Source organism: Euphorbia lathyris, chromosome 9 (genome assembly GCF_963576675.1).
Source record: "Euphorbia lathyris chromosome 9, ddEupLath1.1, whole genome shotgun sequence".
Classification (NCBI taxonomy): domain Eukaryota; kingdom Viridiplantae; phylum Streptophyta; class Magnoliopsida; order Malpighiales; family Euphorbiaceae; genus Euphorbia; species Euphorbia lathyris.
The window spans coordinates 51,861,253-51,879,430 of record NC_088918.1 but is presented as its reverse complement, the minus strand read 5'-3'; the positions used below and the strand labels follow the sequence as shown (position 1 = coordinate 51,879,430).

Here is an 18,178-nt window from a genome sequence, read left to right as displayed (position 1 = left end):
GGGTGGGCGTTTTCCGGCGAGAAAAAAGGTGCCCAGAAAATTCTCAAACAATTCCAGAAAATGTAAAACATTATTCTAAGAAACTTTAATTCTTGGGTCGAAATAGGATTTCTTACGGTTTAGTCCCAATAAAACGTTTTCTTTAATTTTATCCATTTTACATGCTTCAACAATTTGTTGGGACTATACCGTAAGAAATCCCGCTTCGACTCAAGAAATAAAGTTTCTTAGAATAATGTTTTACATTTTTTGACATTTTTTGAGAATTTTTTGAGAATTTTCTGGGCACTTTATTTCTCGCCAGAAAACACCCACCCGGATTCCGTTCACCGGAATTTTTTTTACTTGAGCTTCATGGATCTTAAAATGACCGTCTAATTTAGACGAGTCTAATAGTATAAAAATTTTCGAAAACAAGGTTAGAAATGTCGGGAAATGTATTTTAAAGAAAAGAAATAAAACATTTTTCTGTTGGAACAATACAAGTATTATGTTGGAACAAATGGTACACTGATTTGGAACAAATGGTACACTGATTTAGAACAATGTAAGTAGGACAAAAACTGTACCCAGAAAATTCTCAAAAAATTTAAAAACATGTAAAACATCATTTTAAGAAACTTTAATTCTTAGCTCAAAGCAAAATTCCTTACAGTTTTGACCCAATAAATTGTTGAAGCATGTAAAATGGGTAAAAATTAAGGAATAAGTTTTATTGGGACTAAACCGTAAGAAATCCCGCTTCGACCCAAGAATTAAAGTTTCTTAGAATAATTTTTTACATTTTTTGGAATTTTTTTAGAATTTTCTGGGCACTTTTTTCTTACCAGAAAACGCCTACTCGGATTCCGTTCACCGGAATTTTTTTTACTTGAACTTCAGGGATCTTAAAATGACTGTCTAATTTAGACGAGTCTAATAGTATAAAATTTTTCGAAAAACGAGGTTAGAAATGTCAGAAAAATGTATTTTAAAGAAAAAAAATAAAACAATTTTCTGTTGGAACAATATAAGTATTATGTTGGAACAAATGGTACATTGATTTGGAACAACGTAAGTAGGACAAAAAACGTGTCCAGAAAATTATCAAAAAATTTCAAAACATGTAAAACATTATTTTAAGAAACTTTAATTCTTGGCTCAAAGCGAGATTCCTTACAGTTTTTACCTAACAAATTGTTGAAGCATGTAAAATGGATAAAATTAAGGAAAAAGTTTTATTGGGACTAAACCGTCAGAAATCTCGTTTCGACCCAAGAATTAAAGTTTCTTAGAATAATGTTTTACATTTTCTGAAATTTTTTGAGAATTTTCTAGACACTTTTTCTTGCCGGAAAACGCCCACCCGGATTCCGTTCACCGGAATTTTTTTTACTTGAGCTTCATGGATCTTAAAATGATCATTTAATTAAGACGAGTCCAACAGTATAAATTTTTTTGAAAAACGAGGTTGGAAAAGTTGAGAAAATGCATTTTAAAGAAAAAAAATAAAACAATTTTCATTTTCCTTTTATTTACAAATTTGTCACCTCCTTTTAGTTAATTACAAAATTGGTCATTGTCACACAATAAGGCTTGTCGCACCATAAGCAATGTGTCATACCTGATCTCTTATATATATATATATATATATTATATGACTTAACCAATTCTTTCATTCAACTTCTCATCTTTTGCAATCAAACCTCAATGTCATAGATCAATCCAATATCCAATCTCTTCATGTAAATATTTGTTGATTTTATATACACAAATTCTTTGCATAGGTTAGTGTTAGATTTTATCGAATGATATTTGAAAATTTTATCCAACCTGACGAGTTTGCAGTTTATGATTTTGCTTCGCATAATCGTAAACTGTGAAGTAATTGTTTTCGGAGAATCGTAAACTGCAATACACAGTTTGGTATATTGCATATGAGAATGTGATTCCCAGTTCACTTAACTGCATAGAACTGCGAAATAAATGGACTTCGCAGTTACAATAACTATGAAGGACTATGAGACAAATTTCTTTTAAGTTTGTTCCTTTAATGTTGTTTTGACAATGTGTTTCTTTGAGAAAATACATTATCATTTACCTTCTTTTTGACCTTTGTTATTGAAACCGCACAGAAAATTTGCCCACAGAAATCACAATAAGTCTTTGTACGGAATTCTTTTTGACCTTTGTCATTGAAATCACACAGAAAATTTACCCACAGAACTCACAATACGTCTTCGCACGGAGTGAAGTACAAGATTTGATTGAATATTGATATATATATACTAAGGATATTTTGGAAAATTCTAATTTGAAAGTGTCTAGTTTAATAAGTGATAATATAATAGATCTAAATACGTAAATAGAACTCTAAATTGAACCAATTTTATAATTTACTAGAACTATTATTATTTGATGGAAAAAAGAATTATGTTTGCAGCCATTGTTCACAATATTAATTTCATAGTCAATAAAGTCCAATTTAAGCATAATACACAAATATATAGAGAATAAGATTACTTAATTTGCAGGCAAAATTTTGGATTAATTACACTCGGTCCTCCAAATATCAATAATCATAAAAAATTAATTTCTTAACATCAAAACGACTAACTTTATATTTTTATTTCTCCTATAATTCTTTTATCCAAATTCAGATAATAACGGGAAAGTCACATATATTTTATTTCTCCCAATAGTCTTGTTACCCAAATTCAGATAATAACATCCAGTGGAAAAGTCACATAAACCAGATATAAGCAAAAAAAAAAAAAATATCATGAATTAAAAAAAAAAATACGTTTCACTACATATAAGCTAAATTTCTATCATGAATTAAAAGAAAAAATACATGTCACCGCGCTAAACAAATCAATTTCATTCATCTCTCTTTCGATACCTCACATTAATATAACTTAATAAGGTAAAACTAAGTAGTATTTTATTATTATTATTTAATCCGCGTGCAAAAATCCATCTTATGTGTTATTTACATGTCCTTTTCGGTGACCATTATTGATAGAATTTAGATAAAAAGACTACAAGAGAAATCAAATGCAAAGTTGAATTATTTTGATGTTAAATTAAATTTTATGGCATTAGTGTGCCATTCCTGATAATTGGAGGACGACGGGCGTAATTAACCTAAAATTTGATGTAAATGTATCCCAATTTTTTTTTTTTTTGAAAGAATAAAGAATTTAATTATTAAGAATAGAATGACAAAGAATAGGAGGAGGGGTTAAAAACCACTCCCGGCAACCAGACAAAGAACCAGCAGCTCTAGCTAAAACATGTGCTGCTTGGTTCGTTGATCGAAGAACAAAACTAAGACAACTATTGTCTAAACTTTGAAACAAAACTTTACAATCACCTATGATTACACCCAGAGGTGAGTTAACAGGCAAAAGTTTATGGAATAACTGGGCAAGGAGTTGTGAGTCGGTCTCGAAATGAACATTTGCCCTGTTCTGTTCTTTCGCCCACTGGAGCATTTCTCTGAATGCAAGTGCCTCGGCTAGTAGAGGGTCCGGCGGACCAGATACACCTCCATTTCCACACGCTCTGAAATTGCCAAAATCATCCCTCTCAATAAACCCGTACCCTAGGGATCCTTGGAATACTGCGGCATCAAAATTGATTTTAACCATTCCTGCAGGTGGAGGATTCCAGTTGGCGGCAGCTGGTGGATTGGGGCTTGATACGATACATGCTTTGAGCTGCGCTTGTTTCCATTTGGAGAGAAAAGCCGTAGCCGTGCTGAAGATTATGGTAGCAGGGTCGGCTCGTTGTTGCCACAGCCAAAAATTCCGCGCTAACCATAAAGACCAGCAGATTGTTGCTGCAAGTTCCTGATGCTCCTTCGGGTAGTTAGTGCATATGTGTGCCCAGAATCCTTTGAAATCCGTCCCAAATTTGAACACAGGTTAATTTAAAACAAATTAGTTTAATTGCTTCAAAAGGAAAATGATATTTAACCCAGAATAAGCTCTTTCATTCCAACGTGAACAATATTGTTGAAAACAATTAATGTCAACAAGTTATCCTGTAAGAACGACAAAGTCCCTTTTGGTGTCCAAAATTATTTAATGTACAACATCAATGATAATTTATTTTGGTTTGTAGTCAAACTAGACTATGGAGCAGCTAAAATCAAATGTGAAAAGTAACCAATACAAAAATGCAGAAACCATGGTTTGATAAGATCAATTAAAAGGAAGAAACCCTACTCTCAAAGTTTCTTGTCTCAACCTTACCTATCCTTGAAGGTGGCCATACAATGTGTGTAACCCTTCCCTTAATTAGCCCCAATGGTACCTGTTCAGTAGAATAGCTACTCTATATTAGGACAATTCAAACCAACTTCTTTTTTTCTTCAGAAAATTAAAAAAAAAAAAAAAGTAAATTTTGCAAACTCTAAAATTCACTAATAGTAATATCATTCATTTCAACCAAAACCTTAAGACATGATAACAAATTTGTACACACCGGTCCAAAATATCTTGAATCCATGCTAGAAAGCAAGTTGTCTCCCTCAACCCAACAACGTCCTTCCGGAACCTTCTCCATGTCGCCTGATTGAGTTCCAATCCAATCACCTGGTAATCCAATAATTCTCTTTATGAATCTCTCCTTGTGATTTAGTGGGGAGCTACAAAAAAGACCAATGAAAATGGGGATTAAAATTCAGAAAATGCTAAGGGCATAAAAATAATGCAGCCATTCAAGCACCTATCATCCCCATAAGGCCGTTGGGAACTTCTATAGCTATCATGCATCCAAGTTGAACTTACTATCATGAAACTGTACATAAAAAGCATGAATACTCAAAACAAAGTTACTATCATGAATATCTAAAAGAAATTACCTCCTCTACTATACCAAAATCAATCATATATAGAGACCACTGCAACCCCATTATAGCACAATGATGGAATTTCAAATACCAATTTTACACTTGACAAGACATCAACAGCCACTAAACAACTCAGAGCTTACCTGAAATCAGCTCCTAGGCACAAAACAATAAGATCCACAGTTAAGAGAGAAACAATCTCTAACTTATCATTAAGTTAAAATGTCAAAGAGTTAATATTAGGTAACCTTATTCCTTATCTGCTTTTCTAAAGGCAGTAGGCCTTTTAATTACCCACTAATAGCAAGAATCAGCAAGGGCAAAACAACCATCTCCAATGTAAAATGGGATATTGAGAAACGTCTTTTTAAACCACCATGAAAGAAGGAATAGCTTGAAATGTTAATTGACAACACCTGCACTTTCTTCTCAACAAAATCTAAATTCCTCTTAAATGTTCATCTAAACTGCAGATCAATATGTCTTCTTGACTAGTTTTTCAGCATTAAGTTAGAGAAAGTAGCAAAATTGGCAATATTGCTCTTTTGTCCAGACCGAGTGACGATCAGTTTTCTAAGAACGACTCATCATGGGTGATCGGCTAGCAGTCGAAAAGTTCAATTAGCGTCAAGCAAATTACTATCAATGATAAGTTAATAACCAAAAATGTTCTCCATAGCTTCAAGATTGTGAAGTGAACAAGAAATGAGAAAGTTCTATCATCCAAAGACACAGACAGATGCTTGCTAGATTTTCAATAATTTTAGGAAATAGCAAGGAAAATCCTACCAAAAAACTATTACATCACCATGCGAAAACTTGTAATTGCTAGTGCAAAACTTCTCCACCAACACACGGTCATCTGCAGTCAAACAAATTATCAAATTAATGAAAATTCACTGATGACAGAAACCAATTCGACTGAGGGTTTAAGAAATACATTACCAACAAATGATTTTGAAGTGGTGCTGGTCCGGGGATTAAGTGTGGGAGACATAGAGGTTTCGCGCACTACAACAACACTGGCATATCGGTCTGAAATAGTGACCGCAATGATCCCAACAGTGAAGCATCTCTTTGTCAAACTCCATAAGGAATTACTGGAGCCCATTCTACACCTAGAATTAACTCAAGCAAAATATTGCAGTAATCTGCATCAAGCAATGTAAAATGACATCGTAAATTGCAGGCAAATAAGTCCTATCGCAGCATTTATTCATACAACCCGATATATATTAAAAAAAAAAAATACTAGGAAAATCTTGCAAATATGATCAAGCTTTAAGAAATCAATTGTATATATATATATAGTGCTTGGATGGAAAATCCTAGAACAAGAATTACTTTACATTTCAACTTATTTGAGATGGAAATAATATATCAGTGATAATGAAATTAGCATTTTGAAACAGGGAGAAATTAAAGTGAAAATGGCAGTTTGACGGAAGGAGTTGGGAACCTAAAAGGTATTATATTAGGGCTTTACTTTCCAACTGTTTAAAGCAATATAAACAGTGGTGGAACCAGGATTCCAATTGACCCGGGGCTCAATATTTAATAACAAATTTTTTAAAACGTCAATAAAAATATATCCAAAAATCTAAAACCACTCAAGCAAAGAACTTCATATGCCAAAACAAAATTGAAGCTGCCTAGCTCATAATGCATATCAGCATAAGAAAAAAAACTGCAGAAACAGTGAACCATATGCAAAATTACATATTTGAAATTCATTTAACAAATTCCGAGCATTATTAACTAGTAGAGTGGAACTAACATCCCCAAATCTATGAAACATTGAAACACTTTATTCATATTAAACCAAAGAGGCCACGATAAAACCAGTACCACAGAAAATTCAAGCTTACTGCACAATCTTAATTTCTCAAACTTATGGAACTTTAAAGATTAATCAAGAGTTAATAAAGTCAACTATCCAGTTACAATAAAGTGAACTATCATGTTTTACACTTAATTGGGTTGCAGAGAATTTGCAACAATCAATTCAATGAAGAAGCTCCACTCATGATCATGCCTGGATGGTCCTAAAACCACATAATCATAATGTTGAAGGATTAAATATTAATCACTAAAAGAAGGCCAAACCGAACCAGACTCAACCAAATATTGATAGAATCAACCAAAATGAAAAGGGCCAATATCTCCGGTTCTAAGAGACCAGCGACTTCATGGACAACGGTCAAGCAAGATGAAACCGATCCACTTCCAGTTTCCGATTAGCCAATTAGGGGAATTAGAGCATTCAATAAAAATTAAAATTCCAATTCTAGTTTAGTTTTAGCAGTCTTCATTTGAAATTAGGGGAAAAAGCAGTCTTCAATTGAAATTCCAATTTCCAAAGCTAGGTTATAAACTTGAATTGAAATTACTAACCTGGCTGGAGATTATTCCGATTTCCGACCAAAAACATATGTGGTAGGAGGAGCGGCAGCAGCGGTGGAGGCTGACCGGAGAGAAACTATTTTCCTAAAGCAGGGAAGAAGCGTAGAAAACGATCAGCAAAATGATTTCCATTGAAATTAGGTTAGCAATATAATCTGTCCTTTTTCTTCCAATTCCTTTATACTATACGACGTCGTTTCACTCATTAAGTGAAACGAGTGAAGCGACGTCGTTTTGAATTAAGGAATTTAAAAAAAAACAGAAATTAAAACATATAATATCTTCTTCAAGCGGAATCTTCAAGAGAAGAGGGGCTAGGGTTTGAAGCTTCTGCAAAATTTCCATGGAAACTAATAATTTTTCTTAGATTTTCGGATGCTACCCGGGGCTGGAGCCCCGGTTAGCCCCCCTCTCGTTCCGCCAATATAAAGTTAGACCTTCGTAAGCATTATTCTATCAATCAACTTTTATCCTGACTGTATCGCACTATTTCAACTAATTTACTTGGAAAATAGATCAAGACAAGAAAAATGGTTACCTCTGGAGAAGTGAAGATTTAACTAAGAGCATTGCATATTTCAAAAAAAAAAAAAAACTAAGAGCATTGCAATAACCCTCAGAACTATGAATGAAAATTTCTCAGTTTGTCAATAACTCTATCCTAACAGCTTACTACTATATTAATTTTTGAAGCACAAAAACTGCTGCGGGTCATGCTTTAGATTGAAAGAAGGTGGTTTCTTTGAACCAAATAAACAAACATCTTACGTGCATTCAAAATCCAAATTATCATTACTACACTCAAAACAGAACAAAAAACTCATAACAGATTTATAGCAGAAAGCAATTAATCAACAAAAATGTACTGCAATTCAAATATTTATTGGTAATCTATCTATATATATTAAAACAGTAACGATGGAGCTGAGGTGTCGCTTCCTCAATTTTTACTGATTAAAAATAATATTTTTTATTTATCTTTTTCTTCTATTTTTTTTATTTTCTTTTAAAAAAAATTGTCCGAAAATCTACTTCTTGCTGTTATAAAAATTCAAATACTAAAAATAAAATCTAAAAAGTATTAATTAAAGATATTAGGTTTAATATCTTCGTATAAGCATTCAAAAAAATTCTAAAAAGTATTAATTAAAGATATTGATGAACATCCAAATATGCCACTAATATAAAATATATAAATATGATGATTATATATGGATAAATCTAGAGACTCCTTCTTCTACTTTCTCTCTTTTTAAAATAACAGATTAAAAATAATAATTTTAATTATATTTACTTTTTAATATATTCTTCATCTATAAAATTTGAAATTAATGATAATAATTATCCGGTTTTATTCTTTATTATCTCCTCCTTTGAAACGACTTGCTCTAAACGATTTCTAACCCATCTCAATCTCCTTCCTGATTTCAACTACTTATTCCTCCTACCCGTATCTCTCGACAGCTTTGCATTCCCTGCTTCACTCGTCTTCCTCAATTGTTTCTATTTGTGACCTCCTCAATTGCTCATTTAGAGTTTTTTATGTAATTCAAATTTTCATATTAAATAGTGTTTTGGCTCTTGCATTTTATAATTTCTCTTCCTTTTTCTTCTTTCAACCTATCTTTTCTCCTGCATTTTATGGATTGGAAGCAATTTTGATCGGGTGAGCTTTTGGGTTATTTCAAAACATCATGTTCGCCTTTTGTTTAATATAGTTTCATCTGTAATTTTGATAGGTTGAGATCGTCGGCACCAACCTTCCTTTATGCTTAGAAACTTCATCTTCTGATACTATGGTAATATTCACCATCATTTTAGTTTTTATATAACCATTAATGTTTTCTTCTCTATTATTTGTTTTTAAGACCTGGGTGCATCACTGGAGATGTCTTCAGGAATTTATTTTCTTACACAGATTCTCAAGCTTTCTTTATCACCACTCATTATACTTTGATAAATATTTTCTTAATTTATGATTATTGATAATTAAATTTATAGTTATAACTGATCTTTCTGGTTTAATTAGTTTGTTTTTCTCATTGATATCATTGAGCTGTGGTACAACACAATTCTAAACCTTTTCACAAGAAATCTAAAAAATGGCAAAGTCTCCATTAATGCTCTTGCTATCTGGTATCTATTTTTTTGTTTGATTAATCTTTCATTCTATTTATTCTATCTAATGTCTTTACTGCATTTTTAGTTTTTGTATATTTGATATTTGAAATCCAAGCAGCCGAACAAAGATGGTGAATGAGAAATAAAAAATGAGTGCTCTTCTCTCATGATTTGACTTGGTTTTTATTGCTTGAAGACCCTGATGAAATAATGATTCTTTTGCATGAAAGGTAAGTCTATTGTGAAGAATCAAAAGTTATGGTGTATGAACCTCCTATTGAGGGATTTCCTTAATTATTCTCTAAGTAGTGGACTTATAGTACGAGTGGCCATAAGGTCGAACCTTCAACATAATTCAAAATTAGCTAGGAAGCAAGGTTCTGCATTTTTCGTAGGCATGAGAAGAAAGTGGATGGCTTTCTTTGCAATGTTTGGGAGAAAGTTGATTCCATTTAGTACTGAGAATATGTTGTAACTAAGACATTTATTCATTTGGGTATTTCATAATATTATTAAAATTAATCAAGAATTTAAGTAGTAAGCAATTGTGATTTTATGTTGGTTGCTCATGTGATGATGTTTAAAGTGGGAGCTGTGAAGATTAATCAAGTTGAATATGTGGTTGATGTTGGATCATCTTGGGTTTGGTTAATGATTATTTTGAACATTGTATAGATGAAACATTATTTATTTTGAGAATTGCACATAGATGATGTGTTATTATCACCTACAAAATCTCCACTACAATAATTAATCTTATTTTCTAAAATAAAAAAATTACAAGATTATTTTTAATAAAGTAAATTCAATATGGATGGTTATATAGATAACTCATTAGTATAATTTAGGGATAAAGTATTAATATAGGTACAATGTTTTTGTAAATGGAGTCTAAATTGATATTACTCTTCTGTCAATTGTATGCATCCAATCTGTTATCGATGTCTAAATTGATACTATTTTTTAAATGTTAAATCTATATCTATTTTATATATAGAACCTATTGATACTTTCTCAAAAACTATAAACCTATTTAACACTTTATCCTTATAATTTATTTACTTTTTAATGTTGGTTATCTATAATTATTTTTAGATGAAGATAAGAATAATTTAGTTTTATTTCAATTTTATTCCGTTTTTTATTTTGTTAAAGTTAGATTTTTAAATATAGTGAATTGGATTTCAAGTTTCAATTGCTAAATTTCCATAAAACAATCGCTCAAGTCTTTTACTTTTTAATGTTGGTTATGTATAAGATATAACAATGATTAGTTTAATTTCAACTTTATTAAGTTTGTTAGTTTCTTGAAATTAGACTGAGTTCTAAAATATTTTATGTAGCTATAGTTCTTTAAACTAATTAAAGATTTAAAAAAATTAATTCGAAAATCAACATTTTTTTGATAGTAAATTTGAAAAGAAACATTAAAACAATAACATATTGTAAAAACAATTGCATAAATTTTTTACGTTTTATAAACATATTTAATTGAACTTAATTTTTTTTTCTCTGAGTTATAAATTATATATATATATATATATATATATATATATATATATATTATTTTACTTGCTAAGTAAAATTAAAATTTATGTATTAAATAGCAACTAATATGATAATAGTATCAAAATTAGTATATAAGCAATATGTTAAGGATCTAATTGACGATTTTAAAAAGATAGGAATCTAATAATAATTTTAGAAGGTTAAAAAGCTTTTTTTTTTTACTCCAGAAGGCTTAATTGATTTTTTAAAGTATAAGATGGTGACAAAATTTGACTTTAAACCTAAAATCAAGTTAATTTAATATATTATAATATTTATGCAATTGAAAAAATAAAATAAAAAATTTAATTTAGAAAAACACTTTTGTTAAATTTTAAAATTTTAAATAAAATTTATATATTTAAATTTAAATCCGTGCATCGCACGGGTCAAAAACTAGTTAAACAAATAATAAGGAATAGTCATGCGAATGTCCGCATCATGTGTAAAAGTTAAAACAATATAATATCAAGAATTGAAAGAGTTCTTACATGGGAAGCAGTTTTGTGTTTCTCCTTTTACTCCTCTGCTTTTTCAATCGTCTACGGTGTCGAGCAAGCACAGCTAAATAGAATGACAGGAAAGCATATCTTAGAGATCATTTACGATTTAATGAATGCAATTGAGAGTTTCAAATTATTTACACCGACATTGCGTCAAGAATTTGGGTATACAAAACAATCGATGAAGGTTTTGGAGTTCCGTACAATCAGAGCTGCAGAACGCCGGTGCCGGAGATGATTGAGGCAGGGGGAGGGGTGGAGGTGACTGGAGAGCCGAGTCGAGGTGACTGGAGAAGTCAAGAAAGGAGGAGGGAGTACGAATTAGGGATTTTAAATTTTAGGGTAATTAATTTATTAGTCCCTATATTTTGATAAAACATATTGTTACATATTGTTTAGTCACTGTATTTTTAAAAACATACGGTAAAGTCTATAACGTTTTTCTCGATGAACTGTTTAGTCCCTAATGTTTTTCTCAGTTAACTGTTTAGTCCATGCCGTTATACTCTCCTGAAGATTCTGTTAGTCAATTTGGATTTGCGTTCTTCTTTTCCTTAATTTTCTTTTCCTTTAAATTCTAATGCATCTGAAATCAACTTTGAGTATTCTTCTACTTGATTTTCTTCATAATCGTTCAAATTCATAAGCATTGGGTCTGTTCTTTTTCTTGTTCTCCATACAAATAGCTTCTTCTTCTAAATTGGATTTCCTCTTCTGAAATTTGAAGTTAAATAGTAAAGGGTAATTTAGTCATTTCAGAAGTCATAAACGGTAAAAAATCTAACAAACAGACGGAAGGACTAAACAGTTCACTTAAAAACCATACACTAGTCCATTGGTTTCGGTTAACCTTATTTTCGATTTGGTTTTTCGGATTTTTTTGTGCGCCCCTATTCTTAAGAGAACCTCCAAGGTCTTATAATAAGAGTTCCGGAGTCTTAAGAGAATCGTTAAAATCGTTAAAAGCCATGTATGTTGAGATCCGGGTAAAAGATTGGCTAAGGGATTCGCCGAAGGTTGGTGGAGAGAAGATAAGGATATATATTGCCACATCATTATACCTACTATACGGTTATGCAGAATCTCAAGGAAACTGTTATTCCTTTTAGAATGAGGAGTAATAACAACATAACAGTAACGACAACGGTCCAAGTAATAGGAATAATGACAAACATAACAATTAAGGCAAACAAGTAAACATAAGTATTAACATCATTTTCCTCTTTCCTGTTTTCAATACCCTATTGATCCCCCGTTATATTACTGATTTATCATCAGAGGTGTCATGGCCGAACATTTAGAACGTCTCACGTGGCGGAGTCAGAGCTCAAAGTCCGGAAGGGCTCCATTGCATGAAGATTTTTTTTTTTCTTAATAACGACTTATGCTTTGATTCATAGTAGTCAAATCAAAACTTTCAAATTTTTGATAATATAAGGGTAAATTTGATCATATAATTGGAAACATCTTAAATTTGGTCAATTGGAGAAATTATTCATCAAATTGTTTTCTCGATAATGAATTTTGTAACTAAAAAAATACAATTAAAAATAATAAAGGACAATGAGGTTAATAAAATTTGAACATATACCAATTGGATGTAGAGATTCCTTTAATTATCACTACAACCAACTATGCAAACTTAGTTTTATGTCATTTAATCGCATTCTACATTATAAGTACTAATTTTAACTATTTTGGGGATTGCTCGGGACTGAACCACTATTTATCAAGGGTGTTCCGGAGGATCGGAAGATCCTCCCCTACCCCCTGGCTCCGCCCCACCTACAACGGAATCATCAACCTTTGGTTAGTCACATATTATGACAACAAATATATTTAAGCAGGAGCCCAGACTAACAGAAAGAAGTATGGAAATGATAGAGATTCTTTACAGTGGACATTGCTGAATACTCTTCCTCTCCTCATCATCTGAAATATCTTCTCTTCAATCTGCAGTCTCAGTCTCTTTGCTTCTGTTCAACTATATACTACAGTTTCAGGGAATTAGGGGACGGTTGAATTTAAATTGATTCATTTTATTTAACTGATTTTGGAAAATTGAGGAGAAACCAAGAGTTTTTCTTTTTCATAATGGAAGAGAAACAACGGATGGATTAAGGGAAATTTTAATTTCTAATAAGACAAAGAGTTTCAGGTTTTAAGATATTTAAAAAGGCAGCAGAGATGATCCGAAATTTCATTTAATCTTTACAAGAAAGGCACATGACATTGATTAATACAACTCATCCTCACTCTTAGAATTAAGATGTGAAGGTATCAATAATGGTAGTGTGGAGAGGATCACTCAAGTGAGTAGCCCAGTTATTAAGAGGACCTTTTCCAGTAGCAGCTGCCTGAACTGCGAATCCAAGGAATGCAATCATCGCTAGACGAGCATGTTTTATCTCTGCCAATTGAAGTGTTTCCTTCTTCTCTGGATCTGCTGCTAAACCTAATGGATCAAAAAACTTTCCTCCTGGATACAGCCTCTTCTCTGGATCTAACTCTGCGTTTCTCTGGAATTCTATGTATCCAATCACCAATACCTCTATCCATATCAATGTCGTTATCGAGAACGGCAATGGCTGCCCTAGGTATGTTGATCCCTCTACCAATTCCACCTGAAAAAACCAAATCAGCTCTACAACCCAAATCATACGTTTTCTCTAATTTTCTTTTTTTCTTTTCTTACCTTTCCTGCATCTTGCCAGGTAATTCCGGTGAGCCACTCCACGGTGAGAGCGCCGAGAGTCGCCAACATAGCCCACCTTCCGTGGATGAGCTCGCATTCGCGAAACCTTTGCAGACCGAATACCTCGGCGTAAGGCTGGAATGGTGTTGACTTCACATCAGCGACTTCTGTACGAGTTCCGATCACTTCACCGGCCAAATTCTTGGCCAAGTTCTGGTCCAACGAGTCCAAATCGTACTGCAAATACTCGGCGGGTTTCCCCAATCCGAAGGGGTCAAAACCGTAATCACCAACTAAGCTTCCGTCTAGCCATTCTGGTGACTTGGCTCCAGGGTACCACAGGGGGCGGTCAGAGGTTGGCTTGAAGGATTTCTTGGGTGCGGATTTCTTGGATCCAAATCCAAACCGAGCTTGGACCCGGCCCGAGTTAGAGTAAATATCTGGGAGGCGTGTGCCCATGAAGGATGAAGTAGCGGCGGCAGCAGCCATAGCCGGAGTCTAAAATGCGCGTAGAGTGTGACAAAAGAGAGAGGGTGGAGGTTATGGCTATGGTGGTGATATGATCTGTGGTAGTGTTATACTGGTTGAAGTTTTAAATAATATTGAGAGGGTTTATCCATGGTGGAAGAAACATAACCGTTGGATGAGGTTGCGTATCCATCTGACGGCTTGAAAAGTATCGGCCTTATCTTCCCCTTATCTGGATGTGGGGTCTGCTACCTATAGCTTTTTCTTTTATTTTTTATTTTAATTTTTAAAATTTTCTGTGGTTGATGTTGTTAGGGGAAAATAAATCTAATGTGATTTTTTTTTGTTTTGGATATTGGAGGATAACCTTGGGTTTCATAAATGTTTTTGTTCTTCTTGCTGCTTTTAAATTCTAAACCACCACTGTCAGATTAAAAATACCTACGTTTTTGCATTAATCAAGGCTCCAACATTATGTTTTGCGAATTAAAAACTTACATCCAAAACTTTTGTTTTAAAAAAAAAAAACTTACATCATCAATAATAGAACGATGAGCCAAAAATTTATATTCGAAGGCTTTAATTTTAATCTTACGAACAATGTCGGTGAATTTTTTAGAAATTCAAGCCGTTAGGGCTGGATAAAAAGTTTTTGGCCTCAATCTCCTAAAATTTTATCATTTTAAATGAATTTCTTATGATGTTTATAATTTAAAATTTAATTCAAAAATTTAAATTTTTGAGTTTTAAAAGTAAAAAATTGGTTTAGGAATTTTTTTTTTTAAAGAGTTAAGAAAATAAAGAGGATAAAAGTTAAAAAGAAAAAAAAATACATTAAAATAATAAGGGTTAAGAAAAAGAGCCAAGTTTGAACCCTTGATCTATTGTATAAAAAAATACTCCATCTGTTCGACAATACATGTCTTTTAAAGTTAGTGTACACTAATTAAGAAATGCAATTAATTTTAAGTAAAAGACTTTGTTACCCTTGTATTAATTGCGTCCACTAGTAACTTTATTTATTCTCAAGGTAAAAGGTCAACTTAAATATGGGTATATTCGGTAAAAATAAATTAATATGCATAGATTGAAGCAAAATGTCATGTATTGTGGAACAAAAAAAAAATCTCTAGAAAAACATGTATTACATCTTAACCAACTCAACTATCTTCATGTATTGTAATAACACTACAAATACACCAATATGAATTAAAATTATGGGGGCTATCAACTACTAAAACTATACTACTTAAGGGTGGAGCCGGGGGCCGGAGGGGCGGAGCCCCTGAGCCCTGGGCTAGCTCCGCTCCTAAACGTGTTTACATGAGAGTTTGATTGGACAAATAAGTAAATAAGGATGTAGGATGTCAAAAATTAACAAACTTAAGTATGGGAAAAATTACAAAACTGGATCAAATTGGAAACCCATTTACATATTAAGACCCATTTGAAAACACATTACATATCTAAATTGTTTCATTATGAATTACCCATAATACCCTTCATATATATAATAACTTAGCCAAATTTTCCTTTCTTCTTCATCCTTAACCTGCGAACTCGAAGTGGCTTTCATTTTCAATCTCCGTGAACTTCTAACGCTAATTAATTTCTACATTGCTTCTTCCAAACGTTTCAAATCAATTTCAATGGCAAAAGGAGGCAAGAAGATATGTATGTACTTTGTTTATGCGATTTCCACTTGGTTTTAGGGTTCTCTCTTATCGTTTTTTCTGTTTCTGCAATTTTGGTTTAGGTGTTAGGCTTTTGATGTGCTTTTCGTTAGTTTATAGCTACATTTTGCGAAATGAAACTTAAAAATAGTTTAAAATGGCTGTGAGGACTTCATTTTGCTGGAAACTACTTCGCATATATGATTTTACTTCACAGCTCAAACTCCGAAGCAAAATCATATTTGTGAAGTGGATTTTGTTTCGCAGATTCTAAAAACTGCGAAGCTACAAGTAGTTTGCGAGTTCGCAGATTCTCTTCTGCCTTCGTAGTTTGAGAATCTGAAAAGCCAAATACACTAGATTTGCTTCGCGGTTAGGAGAATCTACGAAGTAGTATTTTATTCAATAATTAACTAACTTGAACTACTTTTTGTTGAAGGTTGATCATTCTAAGACTGATTTCAATCCTTAGGCTCAAACAATCATTAGTAGTGAATATGAATTATGTAGTGTAATGCTTTGACTCTGTTATCTAGCACGATCCAACACGTTGGATATGTGGGGTGTGCCTCGGGCAGAGATTGGGTATCATAAAGTAATTGTAGAATACTTAATGATACATTGAGCATTCATCACTCATTATATATACGAGATATATCAATGGCCTCTTGTGGATAATTGACTTGAAATCCTTGCAACGTGATAAGGTTAAGAGATGAAATGGAGATTTCACTTAACTTACTATTTAGAGTTAATTCTTTGGACAAGTAAAACAAACGTCTATGTATATGTCACTTGATAGTATCCATAATTACGATTCGTTTAAGGTTACAGTTGATTAAGGATCGTATTGTACTGCATCTAATACGGAAAGGTAAAACATCAGAATCAACTTGACTTTATATGGCTTTAGGAGAATGTGGCGATTCTGATAAAACAATCTACACACTCATTATGTTATACATTTTGATTGAATTGATTTGTTTAAGTTAATTGCAATGAACGTATACGGTTAACTGCGGTAAGAACTTAATGGGTCACACACTTAGAATTAAGACGGGAGAGCGAAATGGTAATTAAGTTGGAAGTTAGAGAGGGTCGAAATTATGTAGGGTATGAGGTAAATTGTTTAATTTTTTTATGATGTAATTATAATTAGATTATGATTGTAAATAAATCAATTAAACTAATTATAATTCTAGAATGAAATATGAATTCTAATTTGATTAGAATTAGAATTAAAATTGTTATATATATATATATATATATATATAAAGAAAAATAATATAATTAATGATTATATTTTCTATTTAACTAGTCGAAAACCCGTACGATGCACGTGGTATGAAACTTTTATATAATTTAGATAAATAAATAAATTGACATATTTACTTTTAAATAATTTTATATCATGCTATGAAAAAATTTTATATTATGTATATTTGAAATTAATATATATTTTTTAATAATAATTCAAATTAAATTAATTTTAAAAATAATTGACTACTTTTTTATAGAATTTTAACTAAAGATGAATGATTTATTTATTTTTACAAAATTCAATGATTTGTACTTTTTAGGAATTTTAATACATTTTCATATTCCAAATATTCTGTGAAACAATAATAATAAAATAGCAGATTAATTAAGAAATATATTAGAATATAATAAAAAAACTAAAAATTGAATTAAACTATAATTAAAATTAAATATTATATTTACGATACAAAAGAATTACAATATAGGTTAAACAAAAATTGAATTAAACTACAATTAAAATTAAATATTATATGCACGATACAAAAGAATTACAATCTATATTAAAATGGAAGCAATATCAATATATTATTCTATAAACTATTACAATCAATACTTTTCTAATGTTGCATATGAAGAAACTTTATCAATTAAATATGTTATATATAAAAAA

The 18,178-nt window shown here is 31.7% G+C and overlaps 2 protein-coding genes across 3 annotated transcripts; both read right to left on the bottom strand.

Moving 5' to 3' along the window:
• Positions 1–3,157: 3,157 nt before the first annotated feature.
• Positions 3,158–7,391, bottom strand: LOC136206861 (uncharacterized). 2 transcript variants are annotated; one of them, XM_065998055.1, is made up of 6 exons: positions 7,232–7,391; positions 5,783–5,988; positions 5,627–5,699; positions 4,471–4,633; positions 4,239–4,299; positions 3,158–3,877 (listed from the first exon to the last, which is right to left on the bottom strand). In XM_065998055.1, the coding sequence occupies exons 2-6, from the start codon at positions 5,946–5,948 to the stop codon at positions 3,183–3,185; spliced, it is 1,158 nt and encodes a 385-aa protein (XP_065854127.1). In that variant the 5' UTR covers positions 5,949–5,988; positions 7,232–7,391; the 3' UTR covers positions 3,158–3,182. The 2 variants fall into 2 exon arrangements, with proteins under 2 accessions (XP_065854127.1, XP_065854128.1); XM_065998056.1 differs by having other exon boundaries at positions 5,783–5,955; positions 7,232–7,388.
• A 6,209-nt stretch (positions 7,392–13,600) lies between these two features.
• LOC136205989 (chlorophyll a-b binding protein CP29.1, chloroplastic) lies at positions 13,601–14,682 on the bottom strand. The gene is made up of 2 exons (XM_065996871.1): positions 14,108–14,682; positions 13,601–14,036 (listed from the first exon to the last, which is right to left on the bottom strand). Exons 1-2 carry the CDS (start codon positions 14,594–14,596, stop codon positions 13,677–13,679), a joined length of 849 nt encoding a protein of 282 aa, XP_065852943.1. The 5' UTR covers positions 14,597–14,682; the 3' UTR covers positions 13,601–13,676.
• Positions 14,683–18,178: the final 3,496 nt, after the last annotated feature.

What these genes read in the sequence shown, in the direction of transcription:
- LOC136205989 (XM_065996871.1), bottom strand. Translation starts at nt 14,596, where the DNA reads ATGGCTGCTGCCGCCGCTACTTCATCCTTCATGGGCACACGCCTCCCA. An exon ending in CCTGGCAAGATGCAGGAAAG is followed by an intron (nt 14,037 to 14,107) that starts GTAAGAAAAGAA and finishes TGGTTTTTTCAG; the next exon opens with GTGGAATTGGTAGAGGGATC.
- LOC136206861 (XM_065998055.1), bottom strand. Translation starts at nt 5,948, where the DNA reads ATGGGCTCCAGTAATTCCTTATGGAGTTTGACAAAGAGATGCTTCACT. An exon ending in GGTGATGTAATAGTTTTTTG is followed by an intron (nt 4,634 to 5,626) that starts GTAGGATTTTCC and finishes TCTTTTTTGTAG; the next exon opens with CTCCCCACTAAATCACAAGG. An exon ending in ATTCAAGATATTTTGGACCG is followed by an intron (nt 4,300 to 4,470) that starts GTGTGTACAAAT and finishes TCTACTGAACAG; the next exon opens with GTACCATTGGGGCTAATTAA.